The following is a 25,485-nucleotide window of genomic DNA, read 5'->3' as shown; positions in this document are numbered from 1 at the left end:
TAGTCTGTCCCTCCCTGGTACGTCTCACGCAGTTAAAGCAAAGGTGCCGACCGGCCCCCTTCATCCCGAGGATAACAGAGAGGCAAACCTGAAAGCGGTGGCGTTTTCAAAGGTTAACAAGGCAATCAGCCACCAAAGCCCTGCTGACTTTAAAGGAGTTGGGTACTGTCAACTGTGCCCCTGAAACTCCTGAATTTAATCCCAACTGGAAAAAATTGCAAATGCAGCCCCCAATGATGGAACTTTCATGCTGGGATTCCAGCCAGAAATCTGAGACAAGGCCTTTTTCAGGTACAGCATGGGTTTTTTCACTCCCCAGGACCCAATTTTCCTATCTCCGTTGCTTCCCAACCACCGGCAGGCAAAAAGCCTTCCATGTGAAGGCACAAAAAGAGGCATTTGGAGGCAGCTCATCTACCAGTATCACAAGTGTCAGGACCATCATGGATTGCTTTACGACTGATGCAGGACGTACTTGTGCCTCAAGCTGGCATTCGGTGAGGGCCATCATCTCCTCGTATGTCATCTGCGAGAAGAGGGCAGCGTACTTGTGCAGCCGGAGGCTCTTCAGCCAGGCTGGAACATCTGCAGCACAAAGGTAAGGAGATGAGAGCTCCCTTTGAGTTCATGATACTGCTTAACCACACGCAACAGCATTAACACCAACATGAAGAGTTGCTAAGGCGCCACCCGCCATCCCGCTGCTCCTTCACACACCTTATTGAACTTCAGGGACCTTTTGGAAGACATAGTGCTATGGATATGGATGGTAGGAAGAACCAGCCCCTGGATGAGGACATAGTGCTATGTGTGCACATGGCAGAAAGAACCAGTCCCCAGATGACGACATGTTCTCAGAGGCTGAGTTTCTTCAGCTGAGCTACTAGGAACTAGCCCACAGGGAGCTGGCATCACACCACTGCACTCTAAGCTCCTCGCTGCCCTTCTCCCAGGAACGTGGGAACAGCCAAACTTAACGGTGTGGTGGAGCTTAGGATGAGCAAATGGCTGTTTTGCAGATGGCAGACACTGCTTTATGGTGTGAGGGAAGACGGTACGTGCTGGAAATTTAAATGGCTGCTTAAAGAGAAATAAAGAGATGGGGTTTTTTGAGCATGGAAAAATGATGTGTCATTGAAGATGGTCCCTTGTGTTTCAGAAAGGTGACTTGGGACCTCAAATGCACTGACTGAAATGACTTTTTCCTTCCCATTTGCTATCTGCAATGTAGCACCTCCGTACCTGGCTGCATGGGTACCCAAAATATTTTTACCTAAAAATACTTTTACCCTTCTGACATCAATGGGGTTTCACGAGGGACTCAGGAGGTGAAGCCTTTGTCTGCAACATGCAAAACCCCACCAAACCCCATGATGGGGCATCCTCCACAGAGAATGCAATGGGACATGAGCCTCCTTTGCTACCACCTGCCCAGCAGTTACTCAGGGTTTCACAGGTTTGGGGGACCCTACTGACACTCCACAAGGTGGGGGGACCCTGCAGATACCTGTGCTGCAGCACAACACTGTGCCCGTGATGATGCATCCTAAAGGCTTCAAATGCTGTGCCGAATTGGTCCAAACTGCTTTATTTAGCACCTACAGCCCAACAATAGCCTGACCTCAGACTACCGAGCTCATGCACTCTGTTCCCAGCAACCTCTGCTCATTAGTCCTTGTCTCCTTCCCCACCAGCCAGACACCCAGGAGCCCTGTATCAACCCAAGCTGGGTGCAGTAACAACATGAAAACAGTGTTCCAGCCCAAGCTCCCACACCTTGAATGGAGGGAGCAGGTGAGGCCTTGAGAAACCTCCCTTTAGCTGCTGCACACCAGTTAGCAGCAACTCATCCCCTCTCTTTGATTGTTCCTGTGTCAATGCATGGGGTATGTGCTGAGCCGGTACACGACCCCATGTAAGGCAGGGGCTGACGATGCAGTAGAGCCCCAGGGGAAGAAGTGATGCCTGGTGGCAACGCTGCCCCGATCGGGTTCTTCTGCCCAATGTGCCCATTGAGGGAGGAGATGGAATGGGGACTTGCACTATTTTCGGACTGATATGTACCCACTGTGTGCTTCCCCTGCTGGGTTGCGCCTGGCATGGGTGCTGGTGCTCTGCTCACCATACCAGAGGCCAGCATGAGGACAACCTTCATGGCCATGACCGATAACCTTCACTAACGTAGCCATCCTCAAAGGTTTTCTAGGCTGATCCGACTGCAATGTGTGAGGCAAGACTTGCTTTGGAAAGGGATCAGACGATGCGAGGAGGACAGTCCCACTGCTGGGACATCCCATGGTATGGGTGGCCTGTGTCCAGACAGCACCACACTCCTAAGTGCCAGATGCAAGCCAAGGATCATTAGAGACCTTTTCCTGAACCAACACCTTGTCACTGGAGGGGACAGGGCAAGATAGACTGTTGGCTTGGTCCCCTAGGGCAATTCTTGCATCTGCCAGAAGTCTCCTGCTGCCCACTGCCTGGGCTGACCCCAAACCCCACTCACGTCTAAGCAGAGGATGCCAACAGCCCCAGAATGCTGTGTTTTGCTCACACTTGCCATACTTTGATACACAACAGGATTCGTGTTTCAATGAAATTCCTCAAATGCTGCACAGGAGATTAACCCCACACTAACCATGGGGTCAAAGCAGTAACTGAGCTGGATGGGCTGAACTTCTGCTGTTTTCCAAATGTCCTGACATGCAACTGTCCTAAAACCTACTACTGGAAGCCTCTTAAACCAGTTTTCTGTTTAAAAAAAACATAAAAGCTATTAGCAGAAAGCCCACTGTCTCCAGCACAGGACTGGAAGGCTCAAATTTCAACTTCATTTTAACACAAAACCACACCATTTTAATGACGACACATTAAAAGTCTTCCTGATCCCTTGTCCCCAGTGGCAAAGCCCATGGGGACACTTTCAGAAGAGAGATACAACTTCATATAGATATAAACCCTGCAGAAAACCCATCTCCAACCTTTGCAGAGGGTCAGAGTGCAGAAGCAGCTCTTCTTTTCCTCTGCATCAGCCTCCCTGGACAATCTCCTCATCTGGAGGAGCTAAGACAGTCCCAGAGCCCCCTTGCCAGTGGGAACGGCAATCCAAGTAGCAGGTTGAGGAGAAGGAGCCACCACAGCACACAGAGGGATGGTGGTGGGGCTTTCCCCCTTCCCATTGGGAAAAGGCAATCAAGAGGTACAAGGTCTTCTAAGGCAATTTCATGGTCCTCGGAAAGTCAAACTTCCTAACGTTCCCCATGGAGCAGCGAGCCGCTCGCCTGTGGAGCTACTCTTTAATCACTGATTAGTGGGAGCTAATTGCAAAGTCATGGCATGGCTGTCAGAAATGCTGCGTCTGATGTGAGCAGCAAAGCGAGGACTTCCATGCTGCTCACATACATTGCTCCCTATGAGTATCAAACACTGGAGTTTGGTTGGCACGTGTGTATCTGGGTGCTGGCATGGAAATTTAGGAGGAAAACAATTCACACCACCATATACATATACACAGGCCAATATATACACAAGACATTTTCAGAAGTGCCCTTACGGCACACTGTGTTAAGCCATAGACATACTCACAGAAGAAACCTTCGGCTTTACCCAAACCTTCCTCCTAGTGCTCCCTGAGCTATGCAGCAGACAGAGGGACAGGCTCCACAGGGAACTAAGTGCCCATGTCTCCCCTGGAAAAAACCAGGGGCCAGGAAAAAGTCAAATGGCACTTTTCCTTCAGCATGAAGACGGAAAGGACAGAAAATAGGTGACATTAGGGCGTGAAGACAGAAGGAAAGGAGAGAAACAGGTAACATCAGGGGAGATGAACTGCTAAGTCACAATGGATGGGGGTCTGTTGTGGGTCTGGTTTCCCCACTATTCTCCTGGATGTGTTAAAGAAGGAAGCTGACCAGAGACACGGGTGACACCAAGCCACAAGAGCCTGCAGGCACACAGGGAGACGTGGCTGCAATTCAGAGAAGGGACTTGGCAAACCGAGCAACCAGTCTGGATGAAATAAGATGCAACCCAATAAAAATGCACAGTTGTGCGTTTCTGTAGGAACAAGGAACGGCACGAACTGAGGGCAGGGAACGGGCAGTACTTTTTTTTTTGCAGGAAAGCTGTGGGGATACAATGGGTCATATGCAGCCTTTGGCAGTATGCTATTTGAGGACGATGAGCTATACAGCCACAGGAACGCTGTCCGTATGGCAAGCAAGTCTCTGCTCTGCTCTCAAGCCCAGTTTTGGGCAGCACAGCTCCAAGAAAATATGGACTTCCTGGGAAAAAAAACATCAGAGAAGCAAGAACAACCCAAAGTTTATAGAACTCCATCTGGGAAGAAACTGGATTCGTTCAGTCTGAATAAAATGCAGTGGAGGGGGGAAGACACAACAGTCATAGACACGAGAAGCTGCAGACATCTGTTTCGCACGTTCCAAGACAGTGGGACAAAATCACTGGCTAAGTAACAGGGGAAACAGGTTCAGATGTTTGCAACCCTTCCTCCAGTGGAGGATGATGCCTGAGAACGGGAAGCATCTCCCCCAGGGGGACTCCGTGCAGCAGCAATGGGCTGCCTTAGTATCTGGAGTATATTTAATTGATTATTGCTCGTGGACAACCTGGGCAATACCACCTTTGGGTTTTGCAGATTTGGCCACAGAGATCGATTGCGCTGCACTATAAAGTTTCTATCCACACAGGTCCTGGAGCTGCAGCTGTGGATCACAGGGAGCCAAGCTCCCCACTGATTCCTCCCCAGTTTCATCAACAGAAACCTGATGAAGGGTTAAACAGACCCCTCTGCATCAGCTGATCCCAAAAAGGGTCTCCCCGGCCTCACAGACTGCACGATCTGGCCCCAGGCATGGAAAGCCTTGGGGACTTCATACTGATTACAGCTTAGTCTTCAACATGCTCATGGTGAGCCCTCTGAGCCTGCCTGTCTGCCTGCTGCTCCAGCCAAAAGGTCATGCAGGCAGTGAGAGCCACAGGTAAGCAAAGAGCCTGCAACGCGACTGGAGATGAAACACTCCCTGGCTGTGCTACCCGATTGGAGGTTTGTCAGCGAGCGGAGCTGCTGGGAAGCAAAGCCTGGCTCTGCAAGGATGCCATCATGCTCAGAAAACTCTCCTGTCACACCTACAGCCCACTGCCCCCACCCCAGAGCAATGCTACAGGGCAAATTCTGGCTAGGGAGTGGGCTGAACCCCGAGCGTCTATCTCACAAGGGGTTTTTCATGCATTCATTTCACACACACCAATCATAAGTGCCAAGTCAAATGCAGTTCCACATTACAGAGATTTATACGTATCTAGATTTGTCTGTAATTAGAACAAAATCAGACCTTGTGACTATAAAAAAGTATGACTATTTCCTTATTCTGATACATCACTGGTCTTTACACAATTAAGTTGCTTTGCATCAATGAAAACTGCAATTGTTTGTATCAGCCTCTGATAGCTGGGGGTTCATTTTCATTTTGTCTGTTCACAGGAATAAAGAGTTTGCATTTGATCAGTTTTTATCTATTTATTCCTCTACAGCCTGAAGCTTGCTCTCTGACTGCAGCAACAGGGTTTCGTTGCTGCCTTGTTTACCAACAGGATCACACGTATTTATTGGCAAGAGTCTCTCTGAAATGCAGGTGTAACGGGAAAAACAACTGAAATACACAGGATAAATACACTGCAAGCAAGCATCCTAAGCCAAAACTTCCCCAAATACTTGGTGGGTACCAAACACTACAATGGTAAATCACATGTGGCTTGCTAAACTTACACTATTTTTCACCGTAATAAAAAGGAAAGTGAAAAGAGCACCACTCGCAGCCAAAAGCCAGAGGCTATGGAAAAATCCAGCTTTTTTGAAAGCCGGCAGCTTGCAGGATTTTGGGGCAAAACCAGCTCACCAGCACCCAACTGTAAGACATCAGCTCAGAACCAGCCGCTGCTTATAAGAAAACCTAACTTATACCCCTAAGCCTAAATTCCTAAGGTGGGAAGAAACACTGAAAGGCCCCATCTGGTTACAAGCACTCTCGCCCAAAACAGCCAACCAAGCCCCGTGCTGCCGGGAAAACAGCTTTTCCCCTCCTGCCTCTGGGTGCTGGCACGGCAGGGGGAGGCATCTGGTTTTTCACTCACCTTTCATCCCACTCCCTTCCTCCTGGAATGTGTTACGAGCGGAAGGCTGATCTTCTAAATGTTCACTCCCACCACTTCCCGAAGAGGCTACACTGCTTTGTGGAGACAGGGGGGCATGATCAGAAGGGATGCACTGGGGTCCTCTAGCTCGTAAGTCCTCATGAGACATCCATCCATGTCCTAGAGGTTGGTTTGGCACATTCATGGGTGGGGTAAGGGACACAGAGCGTTTCAAAGGGCTGTGGTGTGTCTGGCCTGAGAGAACTGAAAAATAAAAATAAAAAATAAAAAATAAATAAAAATCAAAGAGGTTATTCCCCCCTCGCCGCAACAGAGTCCCCCAGAAAAATCACTGACATCATAAAACACGTGCTGGTTGGCCACGGTGCCTGGATGACGGCTTCGCAGTGCCCGCGGCTACCTGAACCCTACCCTGAGCTCTCCGCTTTGCCTCCCGGGAAGCAAAGGGGACGGGAGTACCTGCCAGGAGGTGGGGTTACATGAGCTACGTTGGGCTGCTTAAGGAAAGCTGTTGTGTGGGTTGCAGCTCTAAGAAAAAATGAAAAATCAGACAGCTCTGGAGGTTTTCCCCATGCGGAGTCATGGACCGACAGCAAACCCGAGCTTGGGACTGTGCTGGGGGCTCGGCTGCTGCTGCTCACCAACCCTGGAGCCCAGGTGGGTGTCACCCTTGCCGGGAAGGCACTGCTGCCATTGCAGGTGTAATGGGAATTTGCAAGTGACTACACTGAGGCCATGAAACTCACCCTGCTGAAACGATCCAGACCTGTACCCTGCTGGGAAAAGCATAAAAATCCCAAGGGTGGTAATGTCCTCACACAGACTCAGGGGACACTCCTCTGTCTCTCCTTTGGGACAGGACTTGGCTTATGCTTGAAGCACGAGCATTTACGTATCTGCCTAACATCACTATGGAGGTACTTATCATCCATAGAAATGTCTAAGCCTTGCTGAATCCTACTAAGATCTTGCACTTAGCTGAGCTATCATCAGCAACGAGAGCATCCCAACTGAGCCACACATCAGGTGTGCTTCCCACCACAGGCCTTGAAGCCGTTCACAAAAGCAAACACCCACGGCAATGGTGAAAATACATCCACGACAAAGAGGTCTTCACCTCTTTGAAGGTGAATCCCCCCCCAGGAATAAATAAACTTTGGAAAGCTTTGGAATTGTTTTTCCTTCCCAGTTGTATAAGGGTTTGTATTTCCTGGCTGAAATTTCGATACTATCAAGTTTAATTTGTTTCAACAAATAACTTTAACACTGCTAGGAAGAAAACGATGCACCAACTCAACTCCTGTGATTTGGAGTAACTTCTTGAAAAAGGCTTTACAATGAGTAGGTATTTACTTGCCTTTCAGTCAAGTACAGAAATACGTCCTAGGCATGCTAAAGCATTAAACATCCCCAAATCACAGATTTTCTGACACTTTGCCAGAAGTGTTGCAACTTAAATAGATTTTTGAATACAATTGTTAATGAATGGTCTCTGTTTTTCACTGCTTTTCTTCCATACTGTCTTGTTCAGTTTTAGTTATCTCCTTAAAGATTTAGGTATCTTTTTTTCAGGCCCCTTGGTTAGCAGGGATAACACATGGTATTTAAGAGGAAAAGAGGAATATGAACAAACTATCTTTGTTTCTGTTAATGAAAAATATATTAAAAGATTTGCCTGTTGGCTAACAAAATTCAAATTCCATCACTCACAAAGTCACTAAACTGCCGGTTAAACCATAAATGCAGTTAATGTATTTCAATGCATGGATTTAGGATGTTAACCACTTGTTTAATGTTTTATTGCAGTTACTTTTAATGAAATCAGTTAAACTTCATGGGGGCTGTTTCCTGGTAACTAAAACCAAAAAGATGTGTGGATTAACCATCACTCAGCCGAGCTGTGTCTCATTGCCCATTAAGATAACCAGGAAAAGTTCTGGATTTAGTGCTACGGGAAGGTCCTTTCTGGTTTGCATCAAACCCAAGCCAACATTGCTGGTTTTAATGTACCCCAGAGTACAGATGTGGGGTTCACATTGTGATGGCTAACAAAACTGTGCTGCTTAACAAGGACTCATTTCTACAGACAAGAGCAAATTCTGCAGAAAGACACTGATTTCGCAAAATTAGAGCTCTTAAGCTTCATTGCGGGGTAGATGAAATGAAAAGCAGATTTTCTGCTCTAGGGAAATCTGAGGACAGAGGAATTAAAATGACCTTTCGGTCCATAAGAAACTGAAGCAAAAACTTTTCTACCTTTCTTCCAAATCAAATTTCTTAACTCTGTACAAAACCTGGGGGAAATTCATTGTCCTCATTGCTTTTCCTCCCAAAGCACCAAAGCACTAACCCCTTTTTTTTGCATTGGCAGGAATTCATCCAAACCACGCATGGCTCCTCCGCATATTATTTCCTAATATAAACGAGCCTTGGTGGAAACCCCCCAGCCAGGTGTACTGTGCTCTGTGCTGTAAAAATTAAGTGGGGTTTAACTCCCACCTAAAGCCTGGGGGAAAACCTGCCATCAAAGCCATCTCTGCTGACCAGAAGTGCAATGAAAATGAGCTAGTAGAGGGTTTATAACAGGAGGGGAGAGAAAAACCCCGAGCTCGTTTGCATTTATTAAGCAGCTGGTGCCACACGCAGCTGATGGATGAGGCCAAAAACCTGTGGATTCCTGCAATGTCTAAATCGTTCCTAGTTCTGAAAGAGTTTTCTTCTACCAGCACATAACACTAACATCATACAGGGAAGCAAGGGAATGACTTATGGTGAAGAATTTCTTCCCTTCCCATTAAATAACTACAGAAACATCTTCCAAAAGTCTCCTGGCAGAAAAGTGTCAGTGAGGACCTGGGATTGTTTTCAGAGCAGTGTTATATTTCCTAAAGTTGTGATGCATCCCGATGGGGAAATAGATGGATTTCAGGTGGTCTTGGCCAAGTTATTTCAGCAAGTGGCTTTGCAATTGTACCCCCAAAGAGCACTGAAATGGGGCTCTGTAGATGTCATAACACCCACCCAGAAGAAAAAACCATATTTAGCATTTAAAAAAAGGGAAATAAAAAGAAAGATAAATCAGTTGAAATGCAGCCCCATGGCTGAGCACCACAGCGGCACTGTCCAGAGCCTGATCCATGCCTGCTGCCCCCAGCTGTGTGCTATGGGGACAGAAGCCACCCTGAATTTGTTGGGAAAAACTCTGGTTTAGGAAGTATTTTTGCCCTTTGAATGAATGAGAAATGCAGGGGAGTGTATCCAGCGTGCTTTTTAGATGGTCCAAGGTGAACCCAGGGCTGCCAACAGCTGAGCTGTGACAAGTCACTTGAAGTGGTGTTGCCTATTTTGGTAGAAAAGGGCTAATTTCAAGAAGGTTTTTGTTTGCTGAAGATCATGTGGAACAGCATCAGACATTTGTGTTGTGGTTTCTCCGGGTTTCAGGCCAATTTTTCAGCCTAAGAAGGGAAAAGCCACCCGTTGCTATAATTAAGAGCTGAGGAACTGGGCTCTGCAGGCTGACCTTCCTTCACATGGCATGCGATGGCTGGCGAGGTGCTCACCTTCCCTCTGCCCCAGTGCACCCTTCATTAAATCTGACTTAAAGTGCAGCAAAAGTCCTTGACAAGACACTTGTAGGGCTGGTGTGAGCACTTCCAGGAAGAGCCAGATGCACTGCTGGATACAGAGGAGTGTTTAGACCGTTTCTGGACCCAGCGTGCCCTCCACCACTACATGGTCCCCATCAGGTTCCCTGAGACCCAGAGGACCTTTATACCCACCTCACAACCCTTTATACCAGCACACAGTTCATACAGCAGATTTCAATTCAGAATAACATCCTTCCCATAGCTGGAGAAAGGAAAAATCACTGGAAGGTGCATGCTGAACTCTTCTGGATATGGGTTTTTTTAGTCTAAAACCAGCACTTCTGCAAATCTGGTTATGGTGCATCATCAGGCATGTACAGTTTATTTTCTGGTCTGTAGATACCTGCATTAGCAGCTTGACCCCAACTTGCTATAGGAAGTGGGGATGTTTTTAATCTGCCAAAGCCACACGGTCTCTTGCACAGCCCGGAGGCACTCCCATGGTGGGGAAATACTGAGCAATACTCCTGCAATCCCCCTTTGCAAAGCAAGCACCAAGTTCAACTCAGTCCTCTCCTCCACCTCCTCCTTGCTACCCTGGTCACGAAGCATCCTCTCCTCCAGGAAGACTTCCCCGCGCTGGCAGACCAACACTCTTGCCTTTTCCAATGTTTCTGTGCCGAGGACCCTTGGAAACAGCTGCCGGAGGGTCACGCTGCCTGGCTGGCACCCAGCCTCCTTCCTGGGCACCTCATTCACCCGCTCCCCACGCCACTGCAGGCAGCTCCAGCATGGCCAAAGCAGAGCCGGATGGAACATTTTTCAGCTCGACATCCCCTAAACCCTTGGAGCCTTTTCTTCTTCCTTTTCTTTTTCCCCTTCCCTGGGTTTTGTGGCTGTGACTTTAACTACGTTGTTTGTATGATGCCGGATAAACCATGTCCTTGCTTCTAAATCAGGGGCTGATATAAGCCATGGGGGGTGAAACGAAGGGTCCTAAATGCAAGCGGCCATCGGGTAGCTACGTGCATTAGGGAAAAAGAAATACGTAAGCAGAATGCTGCCTGGAGCAGACACTAGGAAGAAGCACGGACTGCAGAAAAGCCTGTCAAGCAAACTTTTTTAAAGACATGACGTTTATAAACAGTTTCCTGTTCAAGAAACTGGAAAGGGAAACAATAACTCAGTTGTTGCTGCTTTCTCCAAGCAGTGCATGTGAGGCCCCATCCAGGCACAGCCAGGGAAGGGGATGTCTCTGCTGACCGCCACAGAGGGTTTCACAAGCCCTTGCACAGCACAAGCATGTGTGGATCCAATGTTTGGCCCTGGCAGGAACTGCCGTTATTGTTATTTACTCACTTGTGTGCAGCAGGAGTGGGGCTGCATCTAAAGACACGCAAACACAGCTCTTGGTGGCTTCAGCAATCCAACGGGATGCATTTCTGGAAGGAAGGCCAGCTCGTCTCACCAAGGAGCAGGAGCTAGGGAGCTGCCTTCTAGGCCCTTGTGCTGGGCTTCTCACCAGGCCGGAGCCGGACAGACCAGGTGTGAATCCCAACTGTGATTTAACTTGCAGACAACAGGATGCGCGACATGGCGGCTGGGGGAGGTGGGGATGGGTGGAGCGGTGTGGAGGATTAGAGGCACCCTGCAAGAAGGCGCTGCCCTGAGCCATGCTGCTCTCTGGGTAAACGCAGCGCCCCGATCTCCAAGCCAAGGAATGTGGTTTCTCTCATACATTTATACAGAAACCACAGAACAAACAGTGTTTGTCCCTGGAGAAGGCCGGTCAGTCAGTAACAACACTGCTGTGCTGAACCCAGTCCCTGTCACTACCCCAGAATCCACTGATTTTTTTCTTTCTACAGGCTCCCAGGGGGAATTCCTCCCCTGCTCATGGATCAAGCCAGAGAAAGTGCTGGGATGCAGAACCTCTCCTTCCTACAGTCCTTTTCCACCCAGAAGAGATGTCCAAGGGCATCTGCTCTGCTCAAGCAGTAGCCCATACTCCCCACTGCCTCCACCAGCTGCTAGTAAGATCCCCGGTCTGAGGAGCATGTGCCTGCTGAGACCACCAATAGCATCAGTTCCTACCACACATTACACTTCAGATGGAGAAACCCCTCTATCAGTTATAATCATTTCATGAGGCCAAGCTGGAAGATGCACATCCTTTTAAGAAGGGTCTTAAGCCAGCCAAGTGGAAGGGGTGAATGCAAAAATGTCTGTAAATGCCCCAAGAAATTGGGATGAAATAATTCCTGAAGAGTCATTAAAAATCTGAGGAGTGATGGGAGACAGTGTACTTCAGCAGTGGCAAAATACAGGAGGACAACATGCATCTTAAATGATGCGCATCCCACAGTCATCACCCGACCATCATCAGGGAAATTTCACGCAGAAGGAAACAGGGCTTTGCTACAGCCCTGTAGCCTTTCTTGTTCTCACCGACTTATTTGGGATTTTCTCCTCCCTTGTCTCTTTTTACCCACTTTCTCTCATTCAAAAATGCCATTTAGCCCTCCTTTCCTGTAGGCACACAGCCTGGATTTCACAAGACAAATTCCTCTGCATTTCAGCCTTACCATCTTCTGGCCTCTAGCGCCTGGGGACTTGCATGCCCCATCCTCAGCACCCTGTGTCTGCACTGATGACGCCTTATTCCTTCTCCTCTATCTCCTTCTTCCAAGAGCATAAAATCTTACCAGCTGCGGGACAGAAGAGGCGCCTTGTGGGTCTCTGAAGCCACTGAGGGGCAAATGCAGAATCCAGTTCCCCACAAGAGAAGATGCAAAAGACACTGCCCAGTCTGTCAATATGTCAGGACTTCCCAGTACTGCCCCAAATACTGAGCTCTGCAACACTCCCCAGCAGTCCCCAGCAGCAATGGGTCAGCAGCGGCTGCTGCCATAAAACATGTATTACTTCTTTCCCATTACTGCTCCAAAGTAACTCAGCTCAGCTTTCCACCTCCTCTACATACCGACAGCATATGCAACCTAAAAATCTGCCCTCATCATCCTCCAAAACATTCCCGACTGCTCAGATATTGTGTTGCATTCAAGTTATGGCACAGATCTCTGCGCCAGCTAACATGAGACTGTATTGCTCAGCAAACGGGGGGGACGGGACTATGGTTACAAGAAAACATTGAATGCAGAGGAACCAGCCTCGCATAAAATTGCGTAACAAATGGGAACAGCAAAGTTGAGGGGAAAATAAAATAATAATAAAAAAATTATCTTCAGGCTGCCAAAACCGAGCCATTGATTACACCGCGCTTGATCCATTTGCATGCAGAGAGCTTTGCTTTGGAGCCGAGATGGAAACAGTCTTAATATAGCTGGAGAGAAAATATCCTTCTTGCACTCTCCTAACTGCACTTTGATAGGAAGCAGCTACAGAGCAGATGGTGCCTATATATAATCACCAGACCTATTATCCCAGCCTCTTTTAGTAATTTGAAGGATGTGATAACCACAAGGAGAGCAGCAAATATTCCCCCTCCCTCCCTCCTTTCCTTCTGCTAAGAAAAATATATAATATAAAAAAAAAAAAAAAGGGAAGAGGAGGAAGCTATAATTATGGTAACAACTAAAAGAATTCCCAAATGAAGTAAATAACTATTTTGTGCACTGCTCCTTTAAACCAGAAGTCAAAAGTTAATTAAATAGCAGCATGTTACTGAGTCAGGAGAACACAGCAAGTCCCCGTGCCGTTGGGAAGGAGACTGGAGTTGCTTCGGATGAATCCAAGCCCTAGCACCCCCCTCCCTCCTTGGTGCCCTCCTGCCATTTTTCTGCAGCTGCTGTTTGATGGCTGGAGGAAAGAGAGCTCATCTGTCTTCATTTCTTTACTTGCCATATCCCAGAGTTGCACAGTTTCAAACGATGAGCAACAGGAATGCAATTCTCTTGGGGGTTTCTTACCCCACAAGGATGCTCAGGAAAACATCACAAATCTGATTTTCCTGAGGTTGCAAGGGAAGGCTGAGGAAAGGTGGTGTTGGGAAGCCGATGTGGAGGAGCAAAAAGGGTTTTAGGGGGGACTGCATGCCTCTGCCAGCATGGACCCTTCCTCCCCTTCTGCAGCTGCCTGATGGGGAGCCTTTTGGCAACTAGGAGCCCAAGGATGAGTTGATGAGAGCAATCCCTAGCTCCAGGCAGCTAGAGGCATTACTCAGCAGGCACTTCATGGACACAAGTTAATAGTGGAGGGGCTGAGAAGCACCTCTGGGTACCTGGCTTCTAGATGGAGCCCCTAGCTCCATGCTGATAGTGGCTCTGGCTGTGATACAAACTGCAGATGGGGACTGAGAGGGCAATGGGAAAGGCAAAGCTTCTTTTGGGAGAGCAAAAAGCGCCTATGCAGTGAGTAACCACAGGTTACTGTCGCCTGTGCCAGTATCAGACAGGCACCAAGGCAGCTGGTAAAATACACCTGGGTCTAGGAGGGTGCATCCATCAACAAAACATCCCATTCAACTGACACGGGAGACTGCTGACGTGTCTGAGAGAATCACTGGGGATGTCTGATTTTGCTCGGCAGCCTGGAGAACATCAATCAGCTGTGCTGGTGGCTTCTGCCCTGCTTCCAGGTCATAAGCATGATTCATTGGTGACAGGAATCCCAAGGACCATAGGAGAATGCACAAAACCACTGTGGCTGCTTCTTAACACCCCTCACAAAGATACCCAGGGTGCTGTAAGGAAAGCGGAGGCTGTGTTGGAGCTGCCAGCTTCAAGCTCCCCCCACCCCGACTTGCAGGTCAAGGATGGTGTCCTACCCCCGACTGCCAACGGACATGCAACACACTAATGGCTATGCAAACCCAGGGCACACTGTCCCTGCCCTGAGTGCTTATGGTCAGTGACTGCACTGGTATTTCACAAGCTGGGGGGATGGGAGCATCCCTGGGTGCTGCTGGAATAGAAGTTCCCAAATTATGTGGCCTCAATCCAGCCAGGAAGCTGTGGAGCCATCCGTCTCTGAGTAGGGCACATGAATTTAGGAGCATCTCCTCCCTGTAAGGAGATGTGTGGGTACATGCAAAGATCAAACCTTGCATATACCAGGTTTGGAGGAAGCAGTGGTGCAACCCCAGAGGATTCACGTGCAGCATACCCTCCAGGGGAAAGCCATGTGCCACCCATTGGTACCCAGTGCTCTGCCTCCTTTTCACTGTCCGCACAGATCAACATTCCCCTCTGCCTTCACTGCTTCTCCAACACTAACAATGCCAGAGCTGTGGCAGACCAGATTACACAGATTATTCCAAATGCCCAGTAGCATCATTTGGTGTTGCAAGCACTAGTTTAGGAGCACCTACGCCAGTCCATACCTACCAGCAGGCAAAAGCAACTGATGACGTCCATGCTTGCCGTCCATGGTATCACATGGTACGAATCACATGGTGCAAGGGAGCCTCAAGGTTCCCTCCCCTCTTTCCTTCTGGGACAGCAGCAGGACCCATCCGCCTTTTGGTGACATCTTTGCTTGTGAGCATCATGGCTGACAAAGGACCACAAGATCCAGCCCGCCGCTCGTGTGAAAAGCCACCCACTGCAGCATACCCATGGGAAATGCATTTGCTTCTCTGCCTACTCGTTCTGCTTGGCAGCAGGTATCCATCACTCGCTCAGCACCCTGCCTACAGCAGGATTGGCTCACAGCCCAAAAGCGCTGCCTGCTGTAGGCTGCACATATGCCCCCCATCGTCACTCACTCCCACACGAGAGCAGAGTGTGCAGGGCACAGAGGACCCCATCTCTGTCTCTGTGATGTCTGATGCCTGGGGTAACATCAGCTCTGCTAACCTCAACCCCCCAGAGCCATTCGCATCCCCTCTGCCCTGCTTGGGGACCAGGTCTGGGCAGTGTGGGAGCTGGGCTGGTGGTGGGATGAGCACACGTAGCTGGCCCATCAACTAAAACCATCCTGGCCAGCAGATGAGCTCGGAGAGAGCAGGCACAGCTTGCTCTGTTTTGATTTTGGACACCTCCCTTCTAACCAGAGGGCAAGGGACACAGCAAATGGAGCACCTCAACAGCAGGAAGGGCCATTGGCTATAAAACACAGCTCTGCAGTGACCACTCCAGAGCAGCAGTGGATTTTCCCCAGCAATGCTGATACCTCAAAAGGCCTCCACCACCAAACCAGTGTTTGATGGTTTCCAGGCTGAGGGCATTGATGATAATTTCTTAATGCAAATGGTGGACGTACCAACTAGGGGAGCAGCGCTGCTAGATTTAGTACTCGCCAACAAGGAGGGTTTGGTCGAAGTGGTGACGGTCAATGGCAGCCTTGGCTGCAGTGACCATGAGATGGTGGAGTTTAGGATCCTGTGTGGGAGGAATAGAATACCTAGCAAAGCCACAGTTCTGGATTTCCGAAGGGCCAACTTTGGCCTCTTCAGTCAACTGCTAAGGGAGGTCTCATGGGAAAGTGTACTAGGCGGTAAAGGGGCTCAAGATAGTTGGTTAGCATTCAAGGACCGCTTCTTCCAAGCTCAGGATCGGAGCGTCCCAATGAGTAGGAAGTCAAGTAAGGGATCTAGGAGACCGGCGTGGTTAAACAAGGAGCTGCTGGGCAAACTCAAGTGGAAAAGGAGAATCTATGGATTATGGAAGGAGGGGCTGGCCGCTTGGGAGGAATATAGGACAGTTGTTAGAGGATGTAGGGAGGCAATTAGGACAGCTAAGGCCTCCTTGGAACTCAATCTTGCTAGTCGGGTTAAAGACAATAGAAAGGGCTTCTTCAAATACATAGCAAATAAAACTAAAACAAGAGGCAATATAGGCCCACTGCTGAACGAAGTGGGTACCCTGGAGACAGAGGATATAAAGAAGGCAGAGGTGCTGAATGCCTTCTTTGCCTCTGTCTTTACTCCTGCAGACTCTCCCCGAGGGCCCCGGATTTCTATAGCCCCAGAAGGAGTCAGGACAAAGGAGGAGTTTGCTTTGGTAGATGAGGATTGGGTTAGGGATCAGCTATGCAAACTGGACATCTGTAAATCGATGGGTCCGGATGGAATGCACCCACGGGTGCTGAGGGAGCTGGCGGAGGTCATTGCTAGGCCACTTTCCATCATCTTTGGTAAGTCGTGGGAAATGGGCGAGGTGCCTGAGGATTGGCGGATGGCAAAGGTCACACCAATCTATAAGAAGGGCAAGAAGGAGGACCCGGGTAATTATAGACCGGTCAGCCTTACCTCCATCCCTGGAAAGATGATGGAACAACTTATTCTTGACTCCATCACTAGGCATATCAAGGATGAGGGCGTCATTAAGAACAGCCAACATGGTTTTATTAGGGGGAAGTCATGTATGACCAACCTTATAGCCTTCTATGAGGAAGTGACTAGGTGGAGGGATGATGGTAGAGCGGTAGATGTAGTTTTTCTTGATTTCAGTAAGGCATTTGATACTGTCTCCCACAGCATCCTCATAGATAAGCTAAGGAAGTGTGGGCTTGATGATCAAGTAGTGAGGTGGATCGAGAACTGGTTGAAAGGAAGAAGGCAGAGAGTTGTGGTCAATGGCGCAGAATCTAGCTGGAGGTCTGTGACTAGTGGAGTTCCTCAGGGGTCGGTGCTGGGACCGGTGCTGTTTAATATTTTCATCAATGACCTGGATGAGGGAACTGAGTGCACCCTCAGCAAGTTCGCTGATGACACAAAACTGGGAGGAGTGGCTGACACACCAGAGGACTGTGCTGCCATTCAGCGAGACCTGGACAGGCTGGAGAGTTGGGCAGGGAGAAACTTGATGAAATTTAACAAGGGCAAGTGTAGAGTCTTGCATCTGGGGAAGAACAACCCCATGTACCAGTACAGGTTGGGGGTTGACCTGCTGGAAAGTAGTGAAGGGGAAAGGGACCTGGGGGTCCTGGTGGATAGGAGGATGACCATGAGCCAGCAATGTGCTCTTGCGGCCAAGAAGGCAAATGGCATCTTAGGGTGCATTAGAAAGGGAGTGGTTAGTAGGTCAAGAGAGGTTCTCCTCCCCCTCTACTCAGCCTTGGTGAGGCCGCATCTGGAATATTGCGTCCAGTTCTGGGCCCCTCTGTTCAAGAAGGACAGGGAATTGCTTGAAGGAGTCCAGCGCAGAGCCACAAAGATGATTAAGGGAGTGGAACATCTCCCTTATGAGGAGAGGCTGAGGGAGCTGGGTCTCTTTAGCTTGGAGAAGAGGAGACTGAGGGGTGACCTCATCAATGTTTACAAATATGTAAAGGGTAGGTGTCAGGATGATGGAGCTAGGCTTTTTTCAGTGATATCCAGTGATAGGACAAGGGGCAATGGGTGTAAACTGGAACATAGGAAGTTCCACGTTAACATCAGGAAGAACTTCTTTACTGTAAGAGTGACAGAGCACTGGAACAGGTTGCCCAGGGGGGTTGTGGAGTCTCCTACACTGGAGATATTCAAGGCCCGCCTGGACAAGTTCCTGTGTGATGTACTGTAGGTTACCCTGCTCTTGCAGGGGGGTTGGACTAGATGATCTTTTTAGGTCCCTTCCAACCCTTGGGATTCTGTGATTCTGTGATTCTGTTCATCTCCCTGCCTGCAGAGCTGTGGACCGTATCTCCCAGGGACGAAGTGCTTTGAATTTATTCCCAGGGATGGGAAATCTGTAGCTGCTGCTCAGAGCTGGAATAGAAGACTATGGTTGGACTTGATGATCTTGAAGGTCTTTTCTAACCTAAACAATTCTATGGTTCTACATTGCCCTCACTCTCAGTCCCTTTTGCTGTTGTATTTGTGCATATTCTCCACGGATTTGAGAAAACCACTGCACTTACACATTATGTTTGTACAATGACTCTGATTTTGTTTTTGAGCTACAGAATTAGCAAGATATTGTAGCAAGGGGACCCTGGCAAAGTGGGTGACTCCTAGAAATGCTCTCCAATGCACAACACTAGAGGGCATAAGTAAGACAACAAATGCCCCCATCTACCACTGCTGAAAAGCTCAAGTGCAGTGAAGGCCAACGAGCTTCTCGCAGTCTGTAAGTAAAAGAGAAAAAAAGCAAACATTAGAGGTGTCCCCACCTCGCAGGATGAGTGCAGGGTGCCACCTCTTAGTACACAGCATGGTAAACTGAGGCGCAAGTTTCTGAAGGCGATTTCTGAGTACAAAGATAATTCCCTGCCCCAGCAAGAGCAGTACATTTATTTGCTTCGCTGTTGTAACCTTATTTAGCCTTTTGCACACTGTGTAAGTCAAACATGGGCTGAGGCCACACAATCCCCTTCAGGTATCATTGCAAATCTGCACAGAGAGCATGGTACTTGCAAGCTTCCCATCAACACGACACAAACCAGGGTGGTCCTGAGGGTTAAATCATGCAAGTACCCATTATCAAGCTCAGTATGGATACTGGGTATGATGACAGGGTCATCTCCGGTGGTAGGCAGTAAGCTGCTGCACAACAGTGTAGGGGAGGAAGAGTCAGGAAATTCACACTGCATTCATGACACATGGTGTCTTTTCTTGGTGTCATTTCTTCCCCCGCAATTCACTGATGACCTGGGGAAGAGCTTCACCACCTTGGTCACCTACTCTCTCACTAGGGAGTCCATAACTGAGGCAAATGCAGGCAAAATCCAGCAAGCCACGTCATGCACACACATGCCAACATACCGTTTTAATGGCTGCAGACCTGCCTGTAGGGCAGTAGCTGGGATTGAGTCTCTTCTGAGAAAGAGGAACACTTCCCAGGATGGCAGGGTCTCCACAAGCTGACTCTGGGCTTGCCCCACAGCCAGCAGCCTTTGGTGGGATCTACACACAAGAGTCCCTCCTTCTGCAGGGTGCCCTGCTGCCACCAGTATCTCAACATTTCTTGCGGTATGGGGAGTTTGATAACCAGTACAACTTGCTACTGCCACCGGAGCATGACTGAAACAAGCATTTCGTGAGAGCTGGCAAATGCCTGGAAGGAAGCATGCAGATTTATCCCTTCTCTTTAGCTCTAGCACAGGGTAAGAGATTTGTCTTTTTTTCAGAACAAGTATTTCTCCTGCATTGCACTGCTCGCTCTGCTCTTTCCTCATAGACAAACACTACCAGTCTTCTGGCAAAATTACCATGGGAAGGGTGTAGAGGGCTTGAGCACCGAGCATCTTTCTCATTTGTGCAGAAGCAGAAGGTTGCTGCAGACCCACAAGTCTAAGGACCCCTCTGTTCACTCACAGGGGAACTCAGGCAGCACAGCAACACTGAGATACCAAACACTTTGCAACATCTCTCCTGTGCGAACACAGTTCCAACTCCTGGGACTTCTGCCCTGCAGGACATTCCATAGCAAGGTCTCTGACTGTATCTATCCATCACTGACCTGTGATGCACACCCCATGTCCCCTGGTACCATACACACCACACCTCCAGGCATCGGTGCCACTCCAAGTGACCAGGGCACACACACCAGGGACACAATGGGTACTCACTCAAACAGGACTGCAAGGCACTACTGGCCATGCATGCAGACACCACCATTACCAGTCCAGGGACCTCCTCCTCTTTTTGGAAGGACAGACAGAAGACAGACTCCTAGACACACAAAGCTCCAGTAAGACCAAGCACTGCCTGCCTTCTTCAGGGACATCCCCCACTGGGGAACCAAACATGCCATTGCTTTATGGCAGCACTACAGCCCATATAGTGTCTAGGCAAAGCTCCTGTCCCCCAGGCAGGGTGACAACTGGAGGTACTCACCCTGGCTAAAGTGGTGCCTGTACTTGGCACTGAGCTGCCTCTTCTGGACATCTACTGGAGTAAGGAAGTCCTCACTCCTCTGCCAGAAAGAGCCTACAACTTCTGGCTCTTAATTCAAATGTTTGGAACAAGATGCTCCTCCAGTAAAACTAAGACCTCCTGCCCCTGTGCAGAGACTTGCCCCTGGGAACCTGCTCTCAATTACAAGTTTAAGTGCCCTGGCACTACACCAGAGGTGACAGCACAGGAAAATCTCACCATATATTTGATAAAAAGAAGCAATATAACAATATTGCTTATTAACAATCCCCAGGTTATATACTGGGACACTCGTCCAGCAGATGTATGTCAGTGCCAAGAACCAAATCCTTACCTCTTTAGCTGCGGTTCTACAGGCTCACTATCACCAACTGGCATTGCTATCACTATCACCAAACCTTGTGCTTTTCTTTCTCTTTTCTTGCTTGCAAACCTTATGGTCCAAATGAGACCAGTGTACCTGCGCTTCACCTTCTCAGCACTGGACAAGTGTATTTAACAGCAGATCTTCCTTCTCCTGTGCACATACAACCTTCTGAGAGGGCAAAAACCACAGGGTTAAGCTATGCTGCACTTCCACTTGACCACCGAAGCCCAGCATTGCATGCCATCAGATGGTACTCGGGTGGAACCAACTACACAGGGGAAAGGAAGAAGCTGGAGCCCCCATGCAAGAAGCTGTTGGTCTGCAGTTTTAAAGGTAGCTGCTTGTCCCTATTCTTTCAGAATCTGCAGGCCCCATGTCACTGCAAAGGCATTGTGCAACCGGGCGTTTTGCAACCACCGCCTGACTTGGCTGCAGAGCCGGGCTCTGGGCTTCACCCTGTCCCACCACGCCTGGAGCAGCACTGGCCTGCTGCCCACCTGCACTCCCAGTCTCACACTGAGGCTCCTTTTCTCCCAGCACACTAAAGCTTCATTTAAGGTTGTGGCTCAAGCTGAGAAAGCAGTTATGGTGACGCAATGGATGGGAGGGAGCACACGAACTTCCATCTCTTTGTTGAGTTCATACCCTCAGATCATTCCCGACCCAAACTCATCACTTACGGCACTGGTCCCACCCCTAGATCACCATTACTGTGGTAAATCCTTAAGAGCACTCCCGACTTGTCCTGCAAAGGCTGGAGGACTCCAGCAACATCTCCTCAAGCCTGGCTAACACCAGGCAGCACTGCTGAGAGAGAACTGGAGATGAACAAAGCCTGAACCTGTGTCTAGGTCAAGCCAAAGCCAAGGACAGCACAAAGCAAATTACTGTGTGAGCTTCAGCCACCCCTATTTAAACCCTGTGCTGTAACAGTGTTACACCCAATTATGCCACAATGCCAGAAGAAAGTACCTTGGGCAAGATCACCACGTTATTTCTCTGGGAAAGAACTCTGCCCCGTTTCAGCATGAGGAACAGGCAGTGCCTTTGTGGGGACAAGTTCAGGGACGCCTGTGCCTTGGATTAAGCCCCTGCCCATATAAACACCTCCAAGGAAGAGGGGGAATTCAAAAATAACAGCAAACCCTAAACAAACAGTAACAGTTTGAGGGCTTTGCTTTGGAATAAAAGATTAATAGATGTATTGATCGACCCAAGGGGCTGGGACAAAGGCTGACAGACATGTTTGTATTTTAGCATCTGTGGACTTACTGTGCTTGTGTCCAAGCAAATATTGCATTAAGGAAGCTTATGAGCTAACACATGAAGTGCAGTTGGATCATCTCTAGCTCAAATCGCAGGTTGTCTGAACATGCTGCCACCAAAGTACCTTAGCAGCAGTTAAAATGGCTTCACATTTAGGACTAGACTGGACTGAAGATGTGTTCAGATAGCTCTGCAAAGCTATTTAGCCATAGAAATACATGTTGACCCTGCTCTAATGCTCAAAGTTTCCCTGAATAAACTCTACAAACCTTGCATCTCATGGACAACGTGAATGAGTTGCCCTGACACCATGAAAAGCATCTACTGCTGGATGCTAGGAAGGACCAGACTGTGCGAGGGCTGCCATGTTGGGACTTACGGCAGTGGACGCTGCAGCAAAACAAGCAGCAGAGATGTGGAGAGGTGCAGTATTCCAGCAAAAGACCACGGTAAAGGGTAGGGCTGCTGCCAGACCCACAGCTGCTCCCATGCCAGCACTGTGCTGCTGTGCACACCTTACTCTGGTGTGGGGAACTTAGGAAAAACCTCAGCAGTGCAGCTGCTCAGGTACTGCTGAGTAGTTTGGCTGTTGCCTGGGTTTCAGCACCTTGTGCTAATGTTTGGGGTCCCCGCTGGACAAGAAGCAGGTCTGAGAGCAAAAAGGCTGGAAGAAACACAAAGGGGTTTTTGGAAAGCGTTCTTCAAGATGTAACACATCTTGCAGAGCTCCAGCCACTGCCAATGATTAACCGGCTGCACCCGTCAGACCTCCCCGCTTCCAGATCTCAGTGTGAGGAACCAGATCCCTACTGAAGCCATGATCTCTTCCACTGCCTCCATGGTGTGCAAAGCCTCTGAACTGCCAGGCATGCAAAAAACAGAAGAAGAACCCCCCCCATATAATCCCTAGTGAGGCTTAACAAACCAATTGCAAGTACATTCACCGTTCTTCTCACCCTGCCTCCTTGTTAAGCCTTTCCCATGCAGCTTGGTCACTCTGAAACAGCTTTCCTCTGCAGTGCAGGGACCCAGCTCTTGGAGAAGCTGAACATCCCCATGGCAGCAGGAACTGGGGCTTCACAGACAGGGGTTGGGATGGGTGTGATGTTCAGAGTCAGTGGAGAGGCTGAGACTCTTCTGCTAAATCCCTATTCGGCAAAGCAAGCAGCGCTGCCTGCAAGGATGGGCAGTGGAGAGGCAGAGACCAGGGTGCTATAGCAATAGACCCAGAGCAGTGTTTCGTATCACTGTCGATTTGAAACACCACCTAAAAAAAGTGCTTATTACAAGAAAAGGGAAAACCCCAGAAGCCTTAAGTGACCATTTTAAAGCTTTTAGCTATTTAATTGTGGCTTTCCGCATGCTGACAGAGAAGCCAGCACCCTCACCGCAAGAAACCTCACCTCCCTGAAGCACTCTCTGCAACCCTTGAATCTAGGGAGATGCCAAGCATCTTAGAGGGAGACCTTCTGAATGCCCCAAAGTGAAGGAGGACATCCAGCCTTGCAGCTGGAATAGTGACAGTAACCCAAGGCGACAAGAAGGTGGGCATGACAGCCCTCTACAGAGGGAGCAGGTGGGCAGAGGGGCTCCTGAGCGCTGCTGAGAAGATGCTCTGTCCTCCTCTCCCAAGCATGGCTTGGAGGCATCAATGGCTGCTTTAAAAGAGTTATAGCTGCACTACAGCTTCACACAAACCCAGTGATCTCCAGCCACAGTGCTCCTCAGCATCTCCGAGTGCTTAACCCTTGGGCTGGGCTCTGCACCCTCCACCTTCCACAAAAGCCTGGGTTTCTTCCAGAGGGGAAGAGCTACCCATCATCTCCCAGGAAACACTGAGGACTGTGTGTCTTAACCCCCTCATCACCACAAGCTTCACACCTCTATGTGCTGCAGATACGAGAGAACATTTTCAGATGTGCCTTGAAAATGACAGACTCCAGCCCTGCTTCCGAAAATGATGCCTGCATTTCAGGTCACCAACCCCATTTCTTCCCAGTAAATCCTCAGGTCACTTTTAGACTCAAGTCTGCCAGCCCACTTTTGGACATGAAGCATCGTATCCCTGCTTGCTTTAGGAACTCTTGAAACATGAATTGCAAATCTTCATGGAGCTAAATGAAACAGAAGGGGCTCCCTTCGATAACACACATTTTTTGCTCTCACAGGTTGGCTGGTTTTCCCTCCTCTCCAGCTGCCAGGTCTTTAGAACCCCACAGGACTAGAGGGGAAAAAAAAAAGGCAGGCAGGAAATAAAAAGCAGTGGAAAGAAAAATAAAAATGAGTTTTCTATGGTCCAGACGAACCTAGCCCCTCTGCTAACCATGTCAAAACAGTGTTTTCTAGTGGGATGGGGGGACAGTGCTGTGAAGAATGGCCCTGGGTGACCATCCCCAGAGCTTCCCGCAGGTACTTACTGGTGCTTGTGCTAGTGCCGATGGTGTTGATGGTTGTGGGGACGGAGGAGGAGGAGTAGAGGGGCAGATGGCCGTTCTCGCACGCCAGGTTTTTGTCCTGCCAGCTGGAAGCGCTGACGCTTATGCCCGAGTCTCGAGAGTTTTGCCATCCATTGAGTTTGTCGTCGGAGTTTTGTCTTTGGTGATAGTAGTGCGTCTGCCCGTAGTCCACCGAATCCGACCGACCTCTGTTCTGGCTGCCGAAGCCGCCCGATGTGCGGTCCTCCAGGTGGTTGAGCCACATGGCCAGGGCACTCCTGTCCTCTAAGGAGGTGGCAGGGTGTATCAAGGCGTAGGACAGCAGCTGCCGGCTCTCCTCGATATGTTGGTTGTGTTCAATCGAGTGGGCCAGGATTTTAGGCAAGAGTTTCATGTATTCGACTTTTGCCTCAATGTTGCCGGGCTTCAGTAAAGGCAGGTGGGTTAACAACAGGGAAATTACTTTATCCTTGGATTCCTGTTGCCATTGGTTAATGATTCCTGTTGAAAGAAAAGAAAGGAAAAAAAAAAAAGAAGAGCACTGAGAAATCAGCAAGCAGAACTAATACAAGAAATAGCTAAACCCTGGCAGGGTAAGTATGACACACCAAATGGATGCCTGCATGTGTGATGCCACTGCATGAGCATCTCGCAGGCACGGGGGTCACCACTCTCTGAAAACCAAGGTGTGCTGAACTGGGCACTGAGGATTATCAGATGCTCCTGAAAATCACTAAAAAAGATTAATTACACCCACCTCTACTGCCACATAGCTTCACTGCTGTTGTCTTAATGTTAACCAGAGTCATGATTTGGCCTGAATTGTCTGTATTACTGCAGATTACACAAAATAATACACAAAAGCACTACATGGATAAACTTAACCTTTTAAAAGCA

General features: G+C 49.0%; 1 protein-coding gene across 6 annotated transcripts in view; it reads right to left on the bottom strand.

The window, feature by feature from the left end:
• SAMD4A (sterile alpha motif domain containing 4A) overlaps window positions 1-25,485 on the bottom strand; it is a 104,195-nt gene that overhangs the window by 17,466 nt on the left and 61,244 nt on the right. For 4 of the 6 annotated variants that reach the window (XM_065683474.1, XM_065683476.1, XM_065683475.1 and 1 more), the window contains exons 3-5: window positions 24,571-25,089; window positions 6,154-6,417; window positions 476-585 (exon numbers count right to left, since the gene is read on the bottom strand). In XM_065683474.1, the coding sequence (XP_065539546.1) occupies window positions 476-585; window positions 6,154-6,417; window positions 24,571-25,089 (893 nt within the window). The remainder of the gene's footprint in view (window positions 1-475; window positions 586-6,153; window positions 6,418-24,570; window positions 25,090-25,485) is intronic. The other 2 variants (XM_065683478.1, XM_065683479.1) reach the window with 1 other exon arrangement.

This window comes from Lathamus discolor, chromosome 6 (assembly GCF_037157495.1).
Source record: "Lathamus discolor isolate bLatDis1 chromosome 6, bLatDis1.hap1, whole genome shotgun sequence".
In the NCBI taxonomy this organism is placed as follows: Eukaryota; Metazoa; Chordata; class Aves; order Psittaciformes; family Psittacidae; genus Lathamus; species Lathamus discolor.
This window is presented reverse-complemented; position numbering and strand designations above follow the sequence as displayed.